Source organism: Pteronotus mesoamericanus, unplaced genomic scaffold (genome assembly GCF_021234165.1).
Source record: "Pteronotus mesoamericanus isolate MK-2021 breed Mesoamerican mustached bat unplaced genomic scaffold, CSHL_Meso_final contig_311, whole genome shotgun sequence".
NCBI classification, from domain to species: Eukaryota; Metazoa; Chordata; class Mammalia; order Chiroptera; family Mormoopidae; genus Pteronotus; species Pteronotus mesoamericanus.
This window is the reverse complement of record NW_026555132.1, coordinates 1,249,944-1,270,239: the sequence shown is the minus strand read 5'-3', so window position 1 is coordinate 1,270,239 and position 20,296 is coordinate 1,249,944. Positions and strand designations below refer to the sequence as shown.

The window sequence follows — 20,296 nt, the reverse complement described above, 5'->3', positions numbered from 1 at the left end:
CAGATCTGGGACAATTTGAGCACCAAAATAAATAATAATAGCAATAAATTGTAACTCATTGAATTGAATAAGAAGCCATGAGTCCATACTGATATAAATAAGTAAATGACTAAATATATAAATAGAAAAGTAAGAAAATCTCTTCCTTATAGTAGAATGCCAACAAATAAATATAGAAGGAATGATAGAGTTTGAAAATCATTTGGTAACTGTTATACAAGTAACTATTTGGGACTCATAAAAATTGTAAAGGTCACGGAACAGACTTTGGGGAACACTCACAGTCTAAGGAGACTAAAGAGACAAGATCACTAAATGCAACTTGTGATCTTAGATTGGATCTTGAACCAGAAAAATAAATTGTTGCGCACAGAGAAAATTATTAGGACAATTGGTGGAATTTGAATAAACACTATACAATAGAAAATAGTTTTCCATCAATTTCAATTCCCTGAATGTGAAAACTATACCATGATCACACTGTAGGAGAAAGTTCTCATTCTTGGGAAATACACACTGCAGTGTTTAGGGGTAAAGGGGCATCTTGTCTGAAATTACTCTCTCATGGTTCAGAAAGAAACAATACACACAGAATAAGAGAATGATAAACCTGATGAGGTAAATAGAAACCACTGAGAAATCTGGGTCTTCTCCCTTCTTGCAACTTTCCCATAAATTTGAAGTCATTTCAAATTAAAAATTTCCAAAAACTAAAAGGGGATGGCTAGTTCATGTTTCCCAAATCCCATACAGGGACATCTACCTTAGTGTTCACAGTGGATGCAAGATTTATAATTACTTGGTCAAAATGTATTGATGATTGATTGATTGACAGGCTGCTTTGCTCATTCTCTTTCAAGCCTTATGGGATATTTCTGAAGCTACAATATAATTTCAATCTATAATTTTAAGTTATACAGTATAATTTCCAAGGAACAACAAGTAAGAAAAAATGTGTGGAGAGCTGACTGCAGGCTGGAACTGAAAGATCTCCACCACTGGACACTGGGCCAGCACTTCCTCTGGTAGAGTTTATTACAACTGATGTTAAACAGTCATGGCCCAGAGACGCTATGGGAAAAAACAAAAAAGCAGCTGAGGCCACAGGCATCAAGTGACTTTGAAATTCAGTCTTGTAATTCTGGGTATGGTTAATAGCAAAATCAAATAAGTGCTATTTTGCATAAAACTACATTTTCTGTATTACTTTTACTTAAGATATTTAGATTATATGAGAAGTGTTAAAAGCTTATTACACAAAGCCCCTTTTTATATACTTCCAGTTGCCTTCACTTGACTTTTTTTCTTAATCTATATTGTCATAAGTGATGTTAGTTTTGAGTTGAGGCTCATGTATATATAAATGTGAAAATTGAAGTTCTGATAGTTACTTTTCACAAGAAACTTGTAATCATATATAAATATTTTTGTGTCAAATTTTCATTGTCTATTAAGGCTTTAGAAGCCCCTCTTATGCAACTGTTAAATTCAAGAGCACTAAGAAATAAGATTATTTCTAGAGCACTATCCAATCATCACCAGCAGGTGACACTAGAAGATTGAATATATTTTATGTAAAGGAGTATCTACACTAAATGTCCTTTTAACCCAGAGTTTACAGCTTTTAGCTTCAATTGCTGATGCTATACCTGTATATGCCTCTAATTTAAATCATTAAAACCTTAATGCAGTAAACAAATATGTGTGCCGTAGTCAGTGCTGGATATTGTATATTTGTGCAGATTGACCATAATAGACTTAGCAGGGATAGTACCTTATTAAAGAGCAATTATCTTCACATCTTATTTAGGGTTTTCCACCTGCCTATTCTATTATTACCTAGTTTCCAAGACAGATTATAACGAATATCACTAACTTAACTACTCAAATAGAATTTGGTACCTGCTACATCCAAGGTACTGCTTGGATACAGAGGGATAAGATCAACAAGCATAGGCCATGCCGTCACTACAAAGAGATGCCCATCCACAGAGCCAGCAATGCAAAGCAGAATGGCCAAAGTCCTGAATGTGGACATGAAGTGTGTTAAGGGCTGAGGCTTCGGATCAAAATCGTGACATAGGCAGACATGGCTCACCTTTTTGCACAACCACACCAAAATTACAACTAAAATATAGAGCTACCATCATTCAGGAGTATCAGAAATCAAGTTGAATAGTTACAGAATAGCTATGGGGATGTAAAGTATGAAATTGAGTTGAATGGAAGGCTGACAACTAAGGAATTGAAGAAACCACGTCAATCCAGACTGGTAAGAGGGGCATGGATGAAGAAAGGGCTGTCTCAACACTCACGAGGATAAAAATTCAGGAGGGATATCTCGGGATCAAGGAGTCCAAGACCTATACCAGGCCCCCCAGCCCAGGATTCCAGTGCCGGGAAGATAAGTCCCTACAACTTCTGGCTGTGAAAATCAGCAGGGATTGAGTCAGTGGAGAAGGCTGCTGGAGCCCTAAGCAGTTCCTCTTAGGGAACCTACACACAGACTTAACTATTCAGACCCACTCCCTTTGACCCCACTGGGGTGGCAGCTTGAAGGGCACCAGTGGTATACAGGGAAACACTGAAGTGTCATCGGGGTGAGCAGAGGACATTGTCCCTTTGCTGAGCCCTCCTGCCACAGAGTCTGTAGGCAGGTGCCATGTCTACGATTCCATCAAACTGGCTAACACTGAGTGACCTACCTTGGCAATCCACAGAGGCTCTACACCACCCAATTTACAGGCTCACCCAAGTTTCTTTTCCATACAAGTATCTCGTCTTGGCTCCTAAATCCTATCAAATAAGCAACAGTTGGCTTCAGTGAGCCTTAATGACAGCCAGATTAGAGTCACAGCTTGGCTTCACTTGGGAATCTCCAAGCCCAGCACAAGTAGCAGCCATCTCAGATTGCTTTATGGCTCAGGAAGTGTGGCTCTGTACAGGACACAGGTGGGGGCTGACCTTGGCCTGCACCACCCAGGAAACGCCAGGGCCAGCACACCCAGTGGGCCACTATAGATCATGTGGGAGCACCCCCACCCTGCCCCTGAACAGCTAATCTTCCATGGAGGGCAGAGGTTGGTGGTCAGTTGTCACAGCCAGTCCTTGCAGCTGACTGGCCTGGGTAAATCCCCCTCATTGATCTGCCAACAGCAACCAAGTCTCAACTACACGAGGAGAGTGTACTCAGCCCACACAAAGGGTGCACCTTGAGTGAGGGTGAAAGCGGAGGCTGTGCCACTTGACCACAGAGGACACCTAGAATATTAGGCCACACTACCAAGACACGGAGTCAAAGCAGCTCTACCTAACACATAGAAACAAACATAGGGAGGCTGCCAAAACAAGGAGACAAACAAGCATGGCCCAAATGAAAGAATAGATCAAAACTCAAGAAAAAAAGCTAAATGAAGCAGAGATAAACAACCCATCAGATGCAGAGTTAAAAGCACTGGTTATAAGGATGCTCAAGGAACTTAGTGAGGACCTCAGCAGCTTAAAAAAGACCCAGTCAGAAATGAAGGATACACTAATTGAAATACAGAAAAATTTACAGGGAAACAACAGTAGAATGGATGAAGCCAAGAATCAAATCAATGATTTGGAACATAAGGAACCAAAAAACAACCATGCAGAATAAGAAGAAAAAAAGAATTAAAAAAGAATGAGGATAGTATAAACAGCACCTGGGGCAAATTTAAGAGGTCCAACATTCACCTCATAGGGGTGCCAGAAGAAGAAGAGAAAGGGCAAGAAATTGGAAATCTGTCTGAAAAAATAGTGAAAGAAAACTTCCCTAATTTGGTGAAGGAAGTAGACATGCAAGTCCAAGAAGAGCAGAGAATCCCAAATGAGATGGATGCAAAGAGTCCCACTCCAAGACACATCAGTATTAAAAGGCTAAAAGTTGAAAATGAAGAGAGACACTTAAAAGCAAGAGAAGTTAGTTACAGGAAGGTTGCCAGATAGGAGTGGGAAGGAGGAGAATGAGCAAAGAGGTAAGGGGATTAAGAAGCACAAATAGGTAGTTACAGAATAGCTATAGCGATATAAAGTGCAGTGTAGGAAATGGAGTTGCCAAAGAACTTGTATGCATGACCTGTGGACATGAACAATGGTGGGGGGATCGCCTCAGGGAGTGGGAGTGCTGGGTAGAGGGGGGCAAAGGGGGAAAAATCAAGACAACTGTAATGGCATAATCAATAAAATATAGTTTTTTAAAAAAGAGCGTGCTAGGGCTAATTTGGTTATTTTGTTTAAGAGTTCTTCATTTGAGCTTCTTCCCCCAGAAGCAGACCCTGAGATAGGGACTTGAGTGGAAATAGTTTATGTGGGAGGCTCAGTGAACACCAGTAGGAGGGTGCAATGGGATGAATTGTGTCCACCAAATTCATATGTTTAAGTCCCAAGCCCCAAAACCTCAGAATGTGACTGTATGTGGAGAAAGGACCTTTAAGGAGGTAATGAATATAAAAATGAAATCATATAGGTGGGTCCTACTCTGATAAGAAGAGACTAGTATACCACCACATACAGAGCAATGACCATGTGAGACACAGTAAGAAGACAGCTGTGTACGCATCGAGGAAAGAAGCCTCAGGAGAATCCAACCTTGCCAACACCTGGATCTCTAATGCTTTGATTTGGGGCTTCTAGTCTCTAAAACAATGGCAAAATAAATTTTTGTTTTTTCAGTTACCTGGTCTATAGTACTTTGTAATGATAGCCCAAGCACACCGATACAGTGACTGAGCAAATGTGACAGGGAAGGGACGTAGACAGTAATGGGGCATTACCAAGTCAGCTACTACTGTGGACAAAAGGAACATAGTCCCACAGAGAAGCCAAGGGGAGGGGTGCGAGGCACACGCCCCCCACAGTCATCTCCCGTGAGGTATGAAGGAACGGGGATATTTATGTATTCACACCTGTAAGTCCTTGGAGGGGGCTGTCCCCAGGAGGGCACCAGTTACACTGGCAGTTCCAGCCTGCCATGAGCAAGGCAGAGTAACCTTCTCCACTTTTAAGGAGAGCCCTTAAGCTAAGAGATGCAGATGTGAGAACTAGATGTCTGCTCAGGCGCATTGCAGTGAAAAGACAGAAGAGAGATGGGCAAAGCACTGACAGAGACCACCGCAGAAACTCAGCCTGAAATGTTTACACCTGAGCTCATATGCGGTCTGGGATTTGCTTCAAAATAATTGGGTTGGCCAAAAAGTCCATACATTACTTTTTCCATAAAGTAAAAGACATGCTTCTCACAAATAACTTTATTGATTTGGATATTTTGAGTATGTTGACTATATCCTGTGGTATAACATTGATATTGTCAAATAATATCTCAGTGTGATCACTATCAACTTCAACTGGTCTACCTGACTGTGGAGCATTGTCCAGTGAGAAATCTCCAGCACAAAACTTCACAAACCGCTTTTGACATGTTCAATCAGGCACAGCACCTTCTCCATACACTGCACAAAAATATATGTTTTTGCATTTCAGTTGCATTTTTACCTTTTTTGAAAAAATTTAGCACAATATGCCAAAAAGTTTGCTTATTTCTTCCATCTTCAATATTAAAATGGCTACACAAAAATTCACCAATTTTGATGTGTTTTTTAAAGCATGCTGATATGACAGCTGTCACAACACAATTTAACAAAATTATTTCAATGAAGCTAAAGACAACTAAGTGCTACTAGAGCCAGCTTACAGAAGAAAACCAAATAAGTTTTTTGGTTAACCCAATAATACAAGACAGAAAAGAGTGGGGCACAGATACAACAAGAATGGCCATGAACTGACCATTTTATTTAAAAAATGAAGTCTTCCTTCTTTTATTAATCTTTCCTTCTTTTATTAATCTTCAGAGAAAGAGAGGAGAATTTGTTATTCCATTCCCTTATGCCTTCATTGATTGATTCTTGTATGTCCCTGACTGGGAATTGAACCTGCAACCTTGGCGTACGGGGATGACACTCTAACCAACTGAGCTACTCAATCCTGACAAGCTGATGATTTTTTAAAGCCTGAAAATGGATACAAAGGCAGTTACATGACTCTCCTGCCTCCTTTTGTGTAGGTTTAAATTTTTCCATAACAAAAGGTTTGTAAAAAGTGCATCATAGGCTTCTGTGAGATGAAGTAATAGGGACCAAATTTACACTCTTGCCTTAAACAACAACAAAAAAGAAAACAGACCAAATATGTGAAATGGCAGTTTTCAAGACACTGGACATCAGGCAATGAAGGACAATTATCCCTGAGAGAAAGAAAGAAAGGAAAAGGAGAAGAAGAAGAAAGGAGGAGAAGGAGGAGGAGGGGGAGGAGGAGGGGAGGGGAGGGGAGAAGAAGAAGAAGAAGGAAGAAGAAGAAGAAGGAGGAGAAGGAGGAGAAGGAGGAGGAGGAGGAGGAGGAGGGGGAGGAGAAGGAGGAAGGAGGAGGAGGAGGAGAAGGAAGAAGAAGGAGGAGGAGGAGGAGGAGAAGAAGAAGAAGGAAGAAGAAGGAGGAGGAGGAGGAGGAGGAGGAGGAAGAAGAAGAAGGAGGAGGAGGAGGAGGAGGAGGAAGGAGAAGGAAGAAGAAGAAGAAGGAGAAGGAGAAGAAAGAAGAAAGAAGAAGAAGCAGCAGTGAGCCTATGATCGGTTGAGTTTACTGGTTTGAGAAAATTCCCAGACCACACAACACAGGATGGAGAAACCAAAGCAGAGCCTGGCTGATTTCCTGAGTTTAGAAGACCAAGTTGGAAGTCCAATGTGAGAAAGGCAGCTATTAATAGTTTGCAAGATTGAATGTGGAGAGGAGAGGGGTACACAGAGAAGGCATCCTGAGATCCACAGAAGATCCTCCTTAAATCTTCAGCAGAGAGCTGATCTGTCTCTGCAGGTAAATAAACTGACTGAGGCCACCAAAAAGAATCGACACACGGATTAAGAAGGGACAGTGTCATAGAGGGTTGGGAAAGTGCCTGTTCCCATTGCTAATCTGGAAAACTTCACAAATCACAGGGCATGCGGTAGAGTACTCAAAAGCTTCTTGTCTCAAATGTGGGGAACAACTAGCCTTAGATTAAACAGGGTTGATCTCAATAAACATCTTAAAAGCAAGACCCAGAAGGATCAAATGGTTTTTTATTAATCGTGTCCTAGAACAAAGCTCAACGATATTTACAAGAATATAAAAATCTTGAGCACCCCCCAAGATCAAATCACAATGTCTGTCATCCAATCAAAGGTTACCAGGTGTGCAATGAATCAGGAAAATATGAGACATAGGAGGAGAAAAATCAATTAATTGAACCTCACTTAGAACTGAACATATTTCAAAATAAGCAGAGAAGGATAATAAAATTATTGTAACTTTATTCCCTATTTTACTCAAAATTTTAGTAGAGGCATGGAGAACAGAAAAAAAAATAAAATTTTTAGCAATGAAAAATACAGTGCCTGAGATAAAATATATACTGGATGAAATTAAAGGCAGGTTGGCTATCAAAAAAGAAAAGGTTAATAAATTTGACAATGTAGGAATAAAAACAACCAAAATCTCAGAGAAAAAAAAGACAATTAAAAAATTAACAGAGTACCAGTGAGTATTCGAGTGGTTTAATATATGTGTAATTGGACTCCCCAAAAGAACAACAAAAAAAAAAATTTTGAATCAATAATGACTGAAAATCCCCTAAACTTGATAAAAAGTGTAAGCACACAGATCCAAGAAATTTCATTAAAGCTGAACAAAAGAAAATACAGAAAATTACACCAAAGCACATCATAAGCAAATTGCACAAAATCAATGATAAAAAAATCTTAAATGCAGTCAGAGAAAAAAGACGTTACATACAAAGGGAAAAAGTTATAAGGATGACATCTTGTCAGAAACAATGCAAACAAGTAGACAATGGAGAAACATTTTAAAAAGCACTCAAAGAAAAAAAATCTTCTAACTTAGAATTAATTCAACAGCCTGCAGAAACATCAAAAACAAAGGAGAAATAGACATTTCAGATCTATAAAAACTGAAAGAATTCATCATGAGAAGGCCAGCCCTGGAGGTTATGTTCACAAGATGGTTCCAGAGTGAAAACTAGATTTATACAATGGAATGAAGAGCACTGGAAATGGGAACAATGTATAAATACAGGGTGGGACAAAAGTAGGTTTACTGTTCTGAGCATGTGAAACATGGAGTTTATTCTTGTATTATTTATTAATTATTGTATTTTTTCTTTTTAATATATATTTTATTGATTATGCTATTACAGTTGTCCCATTTTTTCCTCCCGTTTATTCTCTTCCACCCTGCACCTACACCTCCCACCAGCATTCCCCCAAACCGATAGTTCATGTCTATAGGTCATGCATATAAGTTCTTTGGTTTCTCCATTTCCTATACTATTCTTAACCTCCTCCTGTCTGTTTTGTACCTACCATTTATGTTTCTTATTCCCTCTACCTTTTTCCTCATTCTCCTTTCTTCCCCCCTCTGATCTCCATTTCTGTGATTCTGTTCCTGTTCTAGTTGTTTGTTTAGTTAGTTTTTTATTTTTTTTAGGTTCAGTTGTTGATAGTTGTGAGTTTGTTGTCATTTTACTGTTCATACTTTTTGATCTTCTTTTTCTTAGACAAGTCCCCTTAACGTTTCATATAATATGGGCTTGGTGATGATGAACTCCTTTAACTTTACCTTACCTGGGGAGCACTTTATCTGCCTTTCCATTCTAAATGATAGCATTGCTGGATAGAGTAATCTTGGATGTAGGTCCTTGCCTTTCATGACTTTGAACACTTCTTTTCCACCGCTTCTTGCCTGCAAGGTTTCTTTTGAGAAATCAGCTCATAGTCTTATGGGAACGCCTTTGTAGGTAACTGTCTCCTTTGCTCTCACTGCTTTTAAGATTCTCACCTTATCTTTAATCTTGGGTAATGTGATTATAATGTGCCTTGGTGTGTGCTTCCTTGGGTCCAACTTCTTTGAGACCCTCTGAGCTTCCTGGATCTCTTGGAAGTCTATCTCCTTGGCCAGAGTGGGGAAGTTCTCCTTCATTATTTTTTCAAAAAAGTTTTCAATTCCTCACTCTTCCTCTTCTCTTTCTGGCACCCTTTTTATTCGGACGTTGGAAGGTTTAAAGTTGTCCCAGAGGTTCCTAAGTCTCTCCCCATTTTTAAAAATTCTTGTTTCTTCATTCTGTTCTGGTTGAATGTTTATTTCTTCCTTCTACTCCAAATCTTTGATTTGAGTCCTGGTTTCCTTCCCTTCACTGTTGGTTCCCCGTACATTTGTCTTTATGTCACTTTGCATAGCCTTCAATTTTCCCTCCATTTTGTGACCACACTCAACCATTTCTGTGAGCATCCTGATTACGTGTTTTGAACTTGTGCATCTGATAGGTTGGCTATCTGTTCATTGCTTAGTTCTATTTTTTGAGCTTTGATCTGTTCTTTCACTTGGGCCATACTTTTTTGTCTCAGCGTGTCTGTTACATTGGAAGTGGGAGAGCCTTAGGTATCCCCCAGGATTGGGGAACCCAGGTCCCTGCACTGTGATGCTGTGCAGCGAGGCAGGACCCAAGAGGGAACAATGCCATTTGCTCAGCTCTCAGCCAGCTTTCAGTCACCTCCCCCACAACCCACATGCAAATTGGGCCCTTTTGATGCTGATTCCCAGGTGGGTGGTCTTATGTATGTTCTAGGACCCTGTGGGTTTCTCCAGCAGACTTTCCTGTGAGGCTGGGAGTTTCTCCTGCTGCCAAACCCCCATAGGTTTGTACAGCCAGAGTTTTTGAGGGTTTCTTTTCCGGCACTGGAACCCTGGGTTGCGTGGTCTGTCTCGTTCCCCAGCTGTTCCTCCCAGTTTATCTGCACGCAAATGCGGGACTACCCAGTCCAGCGGCTGCTGCCTCGCCCGCCTGGTCCTCAAGCCACTGCCTTGCTGCACGTCCTCTCCGCCCCAGCTACCCGTCTCCGCCCCTCCTACCAGCCTGGATTAATGTTTCTTCTTTAACTCCTTAGTTGTCAGCCTTCCATACAGTTCGATTTTCTGGCAGTTCTGATTATTTTTCTTTTTTAAATTTGTGGTTCTTCTTTTGGTTGTGCAAGGAGGCAAAGTGTATTTACCTACACCTCCATCTTGGCCAAAAGTAATTATTGTATTATTTTCTATATGAACAACTGTAAACCTACTCTGCCCCCACCCTACATAAAAGATCTTTTCTTATAATTGAAATATTTAAAAAAGATATTTTACTGTTTAAACAAAAATAAAAACACTATTTTAAGCTCATTTAATATGATTATGATTAATATCAATAATCATATTAAATGTAAACAGATTATCCTAATTAAAAAGCAGCAATGTCAGCCCTGGCCAAAGTGGCTTTTGGTTGGTTGGAGCATCCTCCCATATCCATAAACTGAAAGGTCTTGTGTTTGATTCCCAGTCAGTGCACGTGCCTAGGTTGAGGGCTCAGTCCCTGGTCAGGGTGCATACAGGAGGCAACTGATTGATATTTCTCTGTCACACTGATGTCTCTCTCTCTTTCTCCCTCCCTTCCCCTCTTTCTAAAATCAATAAACATGTTCTCAAGTGGGGAGAAATACCCAAATAGAAAGCAGCAAAGTCAGATTGGTGGAGAAAAAAAAGGGTGTCACTATATGCTGCCTACAAAAAAGGCACTTTAAATATAAAGACACAAACAGGTTAAAATTGAAAGAATGAAAAATGACATGACATGCTAACAGCACAAAAAGGAAAGCTGAAGTGACTATATTAACATCAAACTAGATTTCACAGCAGAGAATATTATGAGGAAGTTAGGGAAAGCCACTTCATAATGAGGGATTACTTCATCAGAAAGACATAACAGTCATACATTTATGCCTCTAATAACAGAACTTAAGATAAATAAAGCAAAAACTGGCAGAAAATTTATAAAAATTCACAATTAAAGTCAGAGGTATGAGTAGTCTTCCCCAAATAATTACCAGAAAAAGTAAACCCAAAATCTGTAAGAATATAGTGGACTTGAACAACACTATTGACCAACTTGACCTGATTAATCATAACAGAACATTTTACCCCAAAACAACAAAATACACTCTCTTTCAAGTTCACATAGAACATCTGCTAGATAGACCATACTCTGGGAAAATGTTCACATTGGTGAATTTGGAGCAGTGCTTAAATGAGTGTTTGTTATTGTAGGGGAAGAAAACAACTTTTTCCTCTATCTTCCTAGATTCTCTAGCTGGGACCCTGTAAATTAGACTGACAAAAAAAGAAAAAAAGATTAACAAAAGAAAAACAAGCAGTCAATTAACATGTGTACATGTGAGATAACTCAGTGATTAGTAACTCAAAAGGCTGGTTAGAACTTGGGCTTATATAGCTTCCTATCAAAGACCAGTACATTTGTAGAGAGGTGACAATGACAAAAGAAAGGGGTTTTAGTCTTCCAAGGGGGGCAAACTGTAGAAAGGTATATATGCAGGGTAACTAATAAAATAAGATTTGTTTGTGAAGGTCTCTTGATGCTGACTTGCCATCTTCCTTTTTTTTCCAAGTTACTGTTATTTATTTTTTTAATTAATTAATTTATTTATTTATTTATTTTAGACAGAGAGGAAGGGAGGGAGAGAAGGAGAGAAACATTAATGTGTGGTTGCCTTTCATGTGCCCCATGCTGGGGACCTGACCTGCAACCCAGGCATGTGCCCTGACTGGGAATCGAACCAGTGACCCTTTGGTTCACAGGCCGGCGTGCAACACACTGAACCAGCCATCTTCTTTATCATCATAAAATTTCCCCAGGAGAGAAAATTTATGGCAATCTTTATTTTTCAGAAGTTTCTGAAAAATATAATAAGGGAAACTTGGAGAAAGCTTCTTTCTGAGTCTGTTGACTCTTGGTTGCCTCTAGCCCAGAGTAATTCCTACACCGCAGTGGTATGCTTGGAGGTGGCAGACTCTAGTTTCCTACATGATATCAACATGCACACTTTTCTATATACTTGAAATTTGTCCTAATTTAAAACACTGTAAAAACTGCAAGTTTTGTCTAATTTTTTGAAAGGTTAAGCAAAAATGAAGAATTATCTACTGATTATTTTAGGAGTCCTTAAGAGAGAGCTTACTCTTCACCATGTTCAGAAAGATACGGGATAAAGGACGATTTCAAATATTTGAATGAGGAATGTAATGCTTTTTAAAAAGCAATTTTATTGAGGTACAACTCGCGTACCATAAAAACCACCCATTGTTAAGTTAAAAGTCATCAGTTTTTAGTAAATTTTATAGAGTTCGGCAACTAGCACTACAGTCTAGTTTTAGAACATTTCCATTGCCCCTTTGTGGACATTTCACAACCTGAATTACACAATACAGTATGTAGTCTTCAGCATTTGCCTGCTTTCACTTAGCATAACGTTTTTGAAACTCAACATGTAGTACACATCAGTAGTTCTTCCCTTCTGTAGCTAAATAGTGCCCCGTTATGGGATATACCACACTTCATTTATGCACTCACCAGTTGATGGACATCTGAGTTGTTTCCAGTTTTATACTGTTATAAACAATGCTGCTATGAACATTCACATACATGTCTTTGTGTGGATATAAGTTTTTATTTGGCAGGTAGTTTCCAAGAAGTGGAAATCTCTGGGATTATGACAAGTTTATTTTTAACTTTTTAAGAAACTACTGAACTGTTTTCCAAAGTGCCTCTATTTTCTCCAACAGCAACGTATCAGGGGTTCCAGGCCTTCATATCTTTGCCAACACTTAATATTTGTCTTTACCATTCCAGTGTGCATGCAGTGGTATCTCACTACATGGTTTCATTTTCATTTCTCAAATGGCTAATGACGTTGAACATTATTGTATTTTCATTCTCTTAACAGCATCTTTCACAGAGCAAAATTATAAAATTTTGAAGAAGTCCAATTTATCCTTTTATCCTTTTATGGATTGTGTCCAACTCAAGGTCACAGATGTTTTCTCTTATGCCTTCTTCTAGAAGTTTTAGCTGTAATGTTTATGTCTACAATCCATTTTGAGTTAATTTCTGTGTATTTTTCTTTTTTCTTTTTGGCTAATGGGTCTCCATTGTCACAGCTGCATTTCTTTAAAAGTTTTGAGTCTAATTTTGTTCTTTTTCCAAAGTATTTTTGTTACAGAAAATCCCCCTGACCCTGGGGGTCTTGTTATTCTATGGTTCTTTTGCCTGCAGCTGATAAGAACTGTGGCTCTCAGTGCCAGAGTCTGGTAAAAAGGAAAGGGACTATTTATTCAAAAGTTATACAGGTTCAGCATAGTGGAGGAATGTAGCCATTAAATCCCAAAGTTTCTTTAAAACACCTACAAAGACAGTCCTTCCTCCCCTTGCCAAACCAGGCCAGTCAGGGGTACCGTATCTCAGGAAAAGAAATAGAAGTCTGTAGCTTGTCTAGGCTCCCGCTCTTAATCTAAAACTGTGTGGCACTTCCTCATGGCAGGCCGGTGCGCAGGCGTCTGCATTCTTTCAAACCACATGGCCCAGACCCTGCACTGCTGCTACATGGTCAAGAGCCCCGCACAGAGCCTACATCCTGTTTTTCTGCTTCTTTCTACATTGCGTGGTCAAGATAGCCCCTCTCTCCACTCCCAAACCACATGGTAAAAAGCCCCAGCATGGCTGCCATGCCTGGGTTTAAATCCTGGCACAGATCTTCCTCCATAACCCCATTTCCGACTCCTCCCACACTGGGTTATACTTGCCAGTAGTCGTTTCTTTTGCCTTTCTCAGCTGCCATTGTTAGTCCGGACGAGCGGGGCCCCATGACGCAGAAGCGGTCTCAAAGCCTCCAAGCTGCTCGCACAGACCCAGGAAGCCCCTCCAGCTCCATGCTCCAATCACATCTCGGGTTAGAGTCGCGCCCATCTCCCTGGCTCAGAGCAGGCACAGGTTTTTAACGTTATTAAAACACTGGCCCCATTCCTTGGAGAGGCAAAGCAGCTCTCAATGGCCCTGCTCCGCTTCCCTCATCCCCTAAGCGATAGCTATGGGGGTTTTCTCCATTTTGGGGTATCTCCAGCTCAGGACCACGTTGCATTTTGGTTCTTTGCATTACTCCATACACATTAGGGTTAGCTTCTCGATTTCTACCAAAACAAACAAAAAACAAAAAACAAACTGCAGGGATTTTTATTGGAATTACGTCGAAATTACATATCAATTTGGGAAGAACTGTCATCTTAGCAATTTGGGGTGTTTCAATCCATGAACATGAAGTGTCTTCCCATTTATTTAGAGCTTCTTTAATTTTTGTAAGCATCTTGTGGTTTTCAGTGTACGTGTCCTACACTTCAGATGTTAAATGTTTCTATGTATTAGATAATATTGTGACTAGAATTATTCTTAATTTCACATGTTGATTGTTCACAGTACAAATGCAATGATTTTTGCATAATGATCTTATATCCTGTGACCTTGCTAAGATCATTGCTTACCTCTCATTTTCTTTTTTCGTGCATGGATTAGTTGGGATTTTTCTACGTACAGAATCATCTCTGTGAATAAAGACAGCTTTCTACCTCTTTTCCAACCTGGGCACCTTTCTTTTTTTTCTATAATTTTACTTCCTATGGGGCAGGGCCATAGAGCACCTGGTCTCTCTAGTTCTGAGGTTTGTTAGAGTCCCAACGTAATGGGGCACATCCAGGGCCCCCCCCAAAGGATATTTGTAATGGGGTCCAGAGATTGGGGTGTCCAAGAAAAATATATTCTCCCCACCGCTAGGGTGAGCTGCCATGGGGGATGGGAGCATTGAGAAGGGCCATTGAGTCACTTTGCATGTCAATAACAGGATAGCTTCATCCCTCATATGCAAAGAGGGTTATTTTGCATATCACTAAAGCTAATCAGGAAGGTTTAAGAGACCTAATACAGAACGTAACTGCGAGAGGGAGGAGGAGAGACAGGGTCCTGTGGGAAAGACGATAGGACACAGACTCTGGGGAACAGTGTGAAGACCATGCAAGAAGAAAGACGGGAGACAGGACTCTTGCTAGTGGGCCAGGAGAAGGTGCCACATGGTTACGGATTAAGAGCTGGAGATCGCCGCGACGCAGCTGATGGTGCTGAGACCCGCAAGAGGCCTGCCTAGCCGAGCCCCTGACTTCTGTTCATTTTCTTCTGAAGGACGGTACCCTGACAGGCCTGACTGGCCTAACTGGGCAAAGTGGGGAAGGCAGGACGGTGTGTGGGCTGGTGATTGTTTTCAAGGGGTTTTGAGGTTTAAGGGTGACATTTAGCCATTAACCAAACCTGTATAACTTTTGAATAAATAGTTCCTTTCCTTTTCACCAAACTCTGCCATTCAGAGCCATAATTCCAAGGGCGGCAGGCAAAGGACCTACAGCCAAGGGACCCTGGGGAAGCGGGGGTCATCGTTTCGGTAATAGTGCCTGGGCACCCCTCTCCCCCATGGGTCCATTTGTTTTGGTAACACCAATAGCACTTGCGGCTCAGCTAACTCACTTCACCATGGCACTAATGAATTCCAACAAAGTGTGCAAGTCAGGGCATTCCAAGGATATTATCTTTAAAAGAAAGCGTGTATTGGAAGCCATCTGTTCCCTCCTCTGGGTTGTGACTCAGGACAGCGAGGCCTTGACTGCTGCTGTTGGCAAACCCCAATGTCTAGAACAGTCTTCTGCTCTGTGAAATGTTGGTGAGTAGGTGAGTTGATTGTGTGTCCTCATGTGACTTGTTCTCGTTAGAATTTATAATTGTGCAGTCTCAACAAATCCATGAATCAATGTATAATTACAGGGTCCTTAAGAGGTATCTTTCAAATATCTGTATGTGCAACCTATTTCAATAGAAGATACTGTACATGAAAATAACCTTAAGCAGTAGTCTTTGGGATACACTTCCTAGAAACAATCATTACATTTAAATACAAAAGAGCCAAGTCATTTAGACATGCTTTTTACAGCTAAATAGAAGGGCAGTTTTAGTTCCATTCTTACAGCTTTAAAAGAGAGAAAATCCACATGTAAAACATTGTTCATTACTGAAATGTTCATTAAAGAAAACAAAATTTCCGTTTTTCATTTTTCACCCAAGGTTAATAAAGTGTCTTTAGAGAAGTTAAGTTGCTGTCCTAGCTGATTTACTTTGTGGTTAAGTCATTTTCCCGTTGACTCAGCAACATTCCAGCTTGCTTTGCTGATGACCAGAAAGTTACAAAGGTCAGGACTAGCCGGGCAAGAAGCAACCTGGTTTCTAAGATAAGAGACTGGGGTTTGGCCTATTTCCTGAGCAGGGAACCTCGGCTTGGTCTGGGGAACGTGGAGGTGGAGGGAGAATCTCACCTTCCCCAGAGAGCACTGACTCCCCTCACGTGCCCAGATGCTGTTGATAAAGCCACCACTGCTTGCCATCACCCACATCTGGGGAGGGGTGGGCCCTGAGGCTGACAGTAGCTGAACTCAGGAGGAGACAGATAGGAGGGGCATCTTTGGGCATCAATGTGTCTGGAGCTGCCCACCTCTGAGCCAAACAGCCATCTGAGGTGAGCAATGGGGGCTAGTCTTCCCCTCTACACCCTGCCAACTGCCTGGCTAACAGCATCGCTGGCAAAGATGAAATTCTTTTCTATTCCAGTTATTTTGTATTATTTTGGAGTGAGCTGGGAACAGAATCAGGGTAAATATTTCTAATATGACAAATGGTGAGTTTGTACGTCGTAAGGAATGAAAATGGCAGAAGCCATCAATTGGGAAAGCCTCTAAGTGTAAAGTTCTCTCAGAGAGCTTGCTGCCCCCTTCCTACAGCCTATCCAGGGGTGCATGGGAAGGTGTGGCTATGTTTATGGTGCACCCATGGAAACTCAGGCTCCAGGAGAGTCAGACAACCTGCCCAAATGCCCAGGGACTATACATGGGACAGCTTCCCGTCCAGCCTTTTGCCGCTGGCTGTGTCCCTGCTCCTGGGACCCTGATCCTTACTTCTTCCTATTCAGTAAGAAAAGACAGGAAAAGGAGGGGAGAAGAGAAGGGAGGAGGAGGAAAAAAAAAAAAGCAAAAAGAACCCTTACAAGGCACATCTATCCACCTGCAGGTCACGAGTGGTTCTGTACATCTTTATTTCTCTTGCCTTGTGGGCTGACCTCCCTGGCCCCATCCAAGCCTGGCTGAAGACAAAGCCCCAGCCTGTTTCTCCGTTTTCTCTCCCCCATTGTTGGCCCATAAGGGCCACTTATGAAAGTAATTTGAGTTTACACAAAAGGGAACTTGAAAGGCTATTTTTAGTTCAGGTTCACAAGACAGTACCAGAGTTTGCTAAAGATTAGAGCCTCTGAAAGTCTGATCTTTCAAAACATCCAGACATTCAAATATGGCAGAGAGGATACTGGGGTTGCAAAGTTCTGTGAGGAGATTTCCAATGTCTGACGATGGTGATCCTGCTCGTTTTCCCCTGGAGAAAACCCACACAGGCATGAGGAGACAGTGCCGACTCCACATGGACAGCGACCCTGGCTCCAAGTCAATTTTTTCTACTCATTAATGTTACAATGAAATGATGTTATTCAAGGACCTGCTGTATATTAGGTAATATAGAATTTATATAAAACTCCCGAATAACAGTTTTAAATTTTCTCACAGACATGAACACATCTTTTTACACTTGAGTTTGTTTTTTTTGCTTGAACTAACCAATCAGCTCCTGATCTTTAATGATGAGTTACTCCTTCTTAATACTCATCATCAAGAAACTTTGCTCAAGGAAATGGCACAAAAATTTCTATTAATTTTTAAAAAACAACTATTTGAAAATTTCCAACAGTAATGATTTTTCTTTTCTTTCAGTGATAAAATGTGATGCTGATATTTCTTAACAGGGCAGATTCTTTCCCTACCCTCAGAACTTTCTGGTATAGGGCATTTCACAGTAACAGGGGAGCTGCTTACCCTGGAGACAGGGCCACGGGGCTGGCAGCCAAGACCAGGGTCCTGTGGCCCTGGGCCTGGTGCTGAAGTTGATCCTCATAGGCCGTGGTGGCCGCATGAGGCTACTCACAAGTGGTGAACAACAGGCCCGAGGTCGGCGGTAGTCCTGGCCCAGCAGTGCTGCCCCGAGGGCTGAGGAATCAACTGACCGCATCAGGCTACGGCTCTTATGAACAGAGTAAGGTAGCCCCTTCTTGCCTCAGTCTGCCCATCTGTGAAGCAGAGATAATAGTACCTGGTGGGGTTGTTATGAAGACTAAGTGAGAGCTGTGCTTCGCACACAGTAAATGCCATCTATGTGTTTATTAATTTAATTAAAAAGTCAGTGAGCTTGGCCCTGGTTGGGTAGCTCAGTTGGTTAAAGCGTGGTCCTGAAACACCAAGACTGCAGGTTTGATCTGCGGTCAGGGCACATACAAGAATCAACCAATGAGTGCATCAATAAGTGAAACAACAAACTGATGTTCCTCTCCCTCTGCCCCCCTCCAAATCAATAAATAATTTTTTAAAAAATGGTTGAGAGGCTCTGGACCAGACCCCTAAATCCCATGCTTAGAACCAGCCAGATGGAGATGGTTCTGAATTCTCATTCCTCCCCCTCCTAGGTCTGGGCCCCATGGACCCCTTGACCTCTGCAGCCTCATTTCATGGCTCACACATGATGACGGCACTGACACCACAGTCTTGATGCAACAGGTCAGTTCCCATGAAAAGCTTGAAACATCCATCGCAGGTGCTCAGGAACAATGGCTGTTGTGACGCAGAGGAGCCAGGGCGCCAACACGGGCTGCTGAGCGCTAAGCCTGCTCCCTGCCGCCCCTGCACCCCAGACAGAAAAGTCCTCCACTTGTCCGGTGCTCTTCTACAATTCATTTGAACTCCTCCCGCTCACACTGTACTTTTCAACCCTTTAATATTTCCTGTTCTTCACCTTTGGTCTCTCCAGAATGTTTTTTCTACTCTTTAAAAACATCCAAGAATGGCCAGAGCAAGTGCCTCAAAGGTCATGCACCAAGGGAATGAATTCCTTTGCAAAGGCACGAGGCTGCCAGCAACCTGTCTTTCCAAGTCAGCCAAGCACAACATGTCCTTCCTCATTCATATTTTATTAGAAAGTTCTGTCAAAGAATTAATCAGTTATAAAACTTTAAATATCAAAAAAATCGTTCTTATCAAACAGATGATTCACAGAAGAATATCAGATTTTCCTTAAGACCAGAAGCGAAGTCCAATGTGGCATTTCATTTTACAAATATTTTTACATTTAATAGTCAGGAAAAAGAAAAGAACTTTAAAAAAACAATTTTGTGCAAATGTTAACATCAAGGAGCAGCTCTACAGGTGAAGCTGTTAAAGCTTAAGTTTTAAAATCAGCAAGATTAAGTGACATAAAATAAGTAATCTCTTATTAAAATATAGTATCTATATCTCCACCATATACATATATATTTTTCTCTTTAAATAAATAGTTTATTTTTAATGAGGACGTACTTAGCGACATTCACCTGGTGCTTTCACATGTGGCATTTACTTGGTATGGAAGACAGACACCAGAAACTTTGGGCGGATGTGGATCTCAAAGGCAGAGGAATCTCCCTGGTTTGGGATCGTCTCTCAGACCTCATCACACAAGGGCTTCTGAGTCTTCTAAGGAGTCGTCTGCAAACAGAAGTTCATCTTGTGGTGGGCTCCCCAAGGGCAGCGTGTTGCACTGGGACCAGGCGACCCCATTCCTTACAGCCCTGTCCTCCAGGAAAATGCCACTCTTCCCAGCTGTCCCTGTGGCCGAGGCAGCAGCAGTCAGGTCCTCCCAGTTCTCACTGCCTGCATTTAGAATGTACCTTCCCTCGTGAGGTCTGCTCTCATGAACTTGGGCTGTGACCACGCTGACAGCTGTGCTGGCCGTGCAGGCCGCAATGATGGAGTCCGGGTCGATGTCCATGTCCAACTGTGTGAGCGGGGGGCCCTCCGCCGGGCCCTCGCCACTCTCTGGAAACTGGGTGTTGATGTAAATGGCGTCGGCTTTGTCCTGTGCTTCGGGCAAACTTTCCAAGAGCTTTTCTAGCTGCAGCCTCAACATGGAAAAGGTGGGCCGGTCCAAGGGCTCCGCCCTCCAGCAAGAGTGCATTATTTCATACCTACAAGTAGAGAACATGAGTTACCTCCCACGCAGCACTGAGCCCTGAACGCCACCCACCCTGTTTCCACCTCATCTTGGGTCTTATCCCATTTTAATCCACACTAATTTTACTTTTTGGAAATTACTGAAGTTTTCCTTGTGGCATACTATTTGGTCAACCTGAAT

At 41.5% G+C, this 20,296-nt stretch overlaps 1 protein-coding gene across 1 annotated transcript in view; it reads right to left on the bottom strand.

The window, feature by feature from the left end:
- Nucleotides 1-19,078: 19,078 nt before the first annotated feature.
- MERTK (MER proto-oncogene, tyrosine kinase) overlaps nt 19,079-20,296 on the bottom strand; it is a 103,134-nt gene continuing 101,916 nt past the window's right edge. Inside the window, exon 19 of the mRNA XM_054575557.1 lies at nt 19,079-20,129. Coding sequence (XP_054431532.1) covers nt 19,616-20,129 — 514 coding nt within the window. The 3' untranslated portion in view covers nt 19,079-19,615. The remainder of the gene's footprint in view (nt 20,130-20,296) is intronic.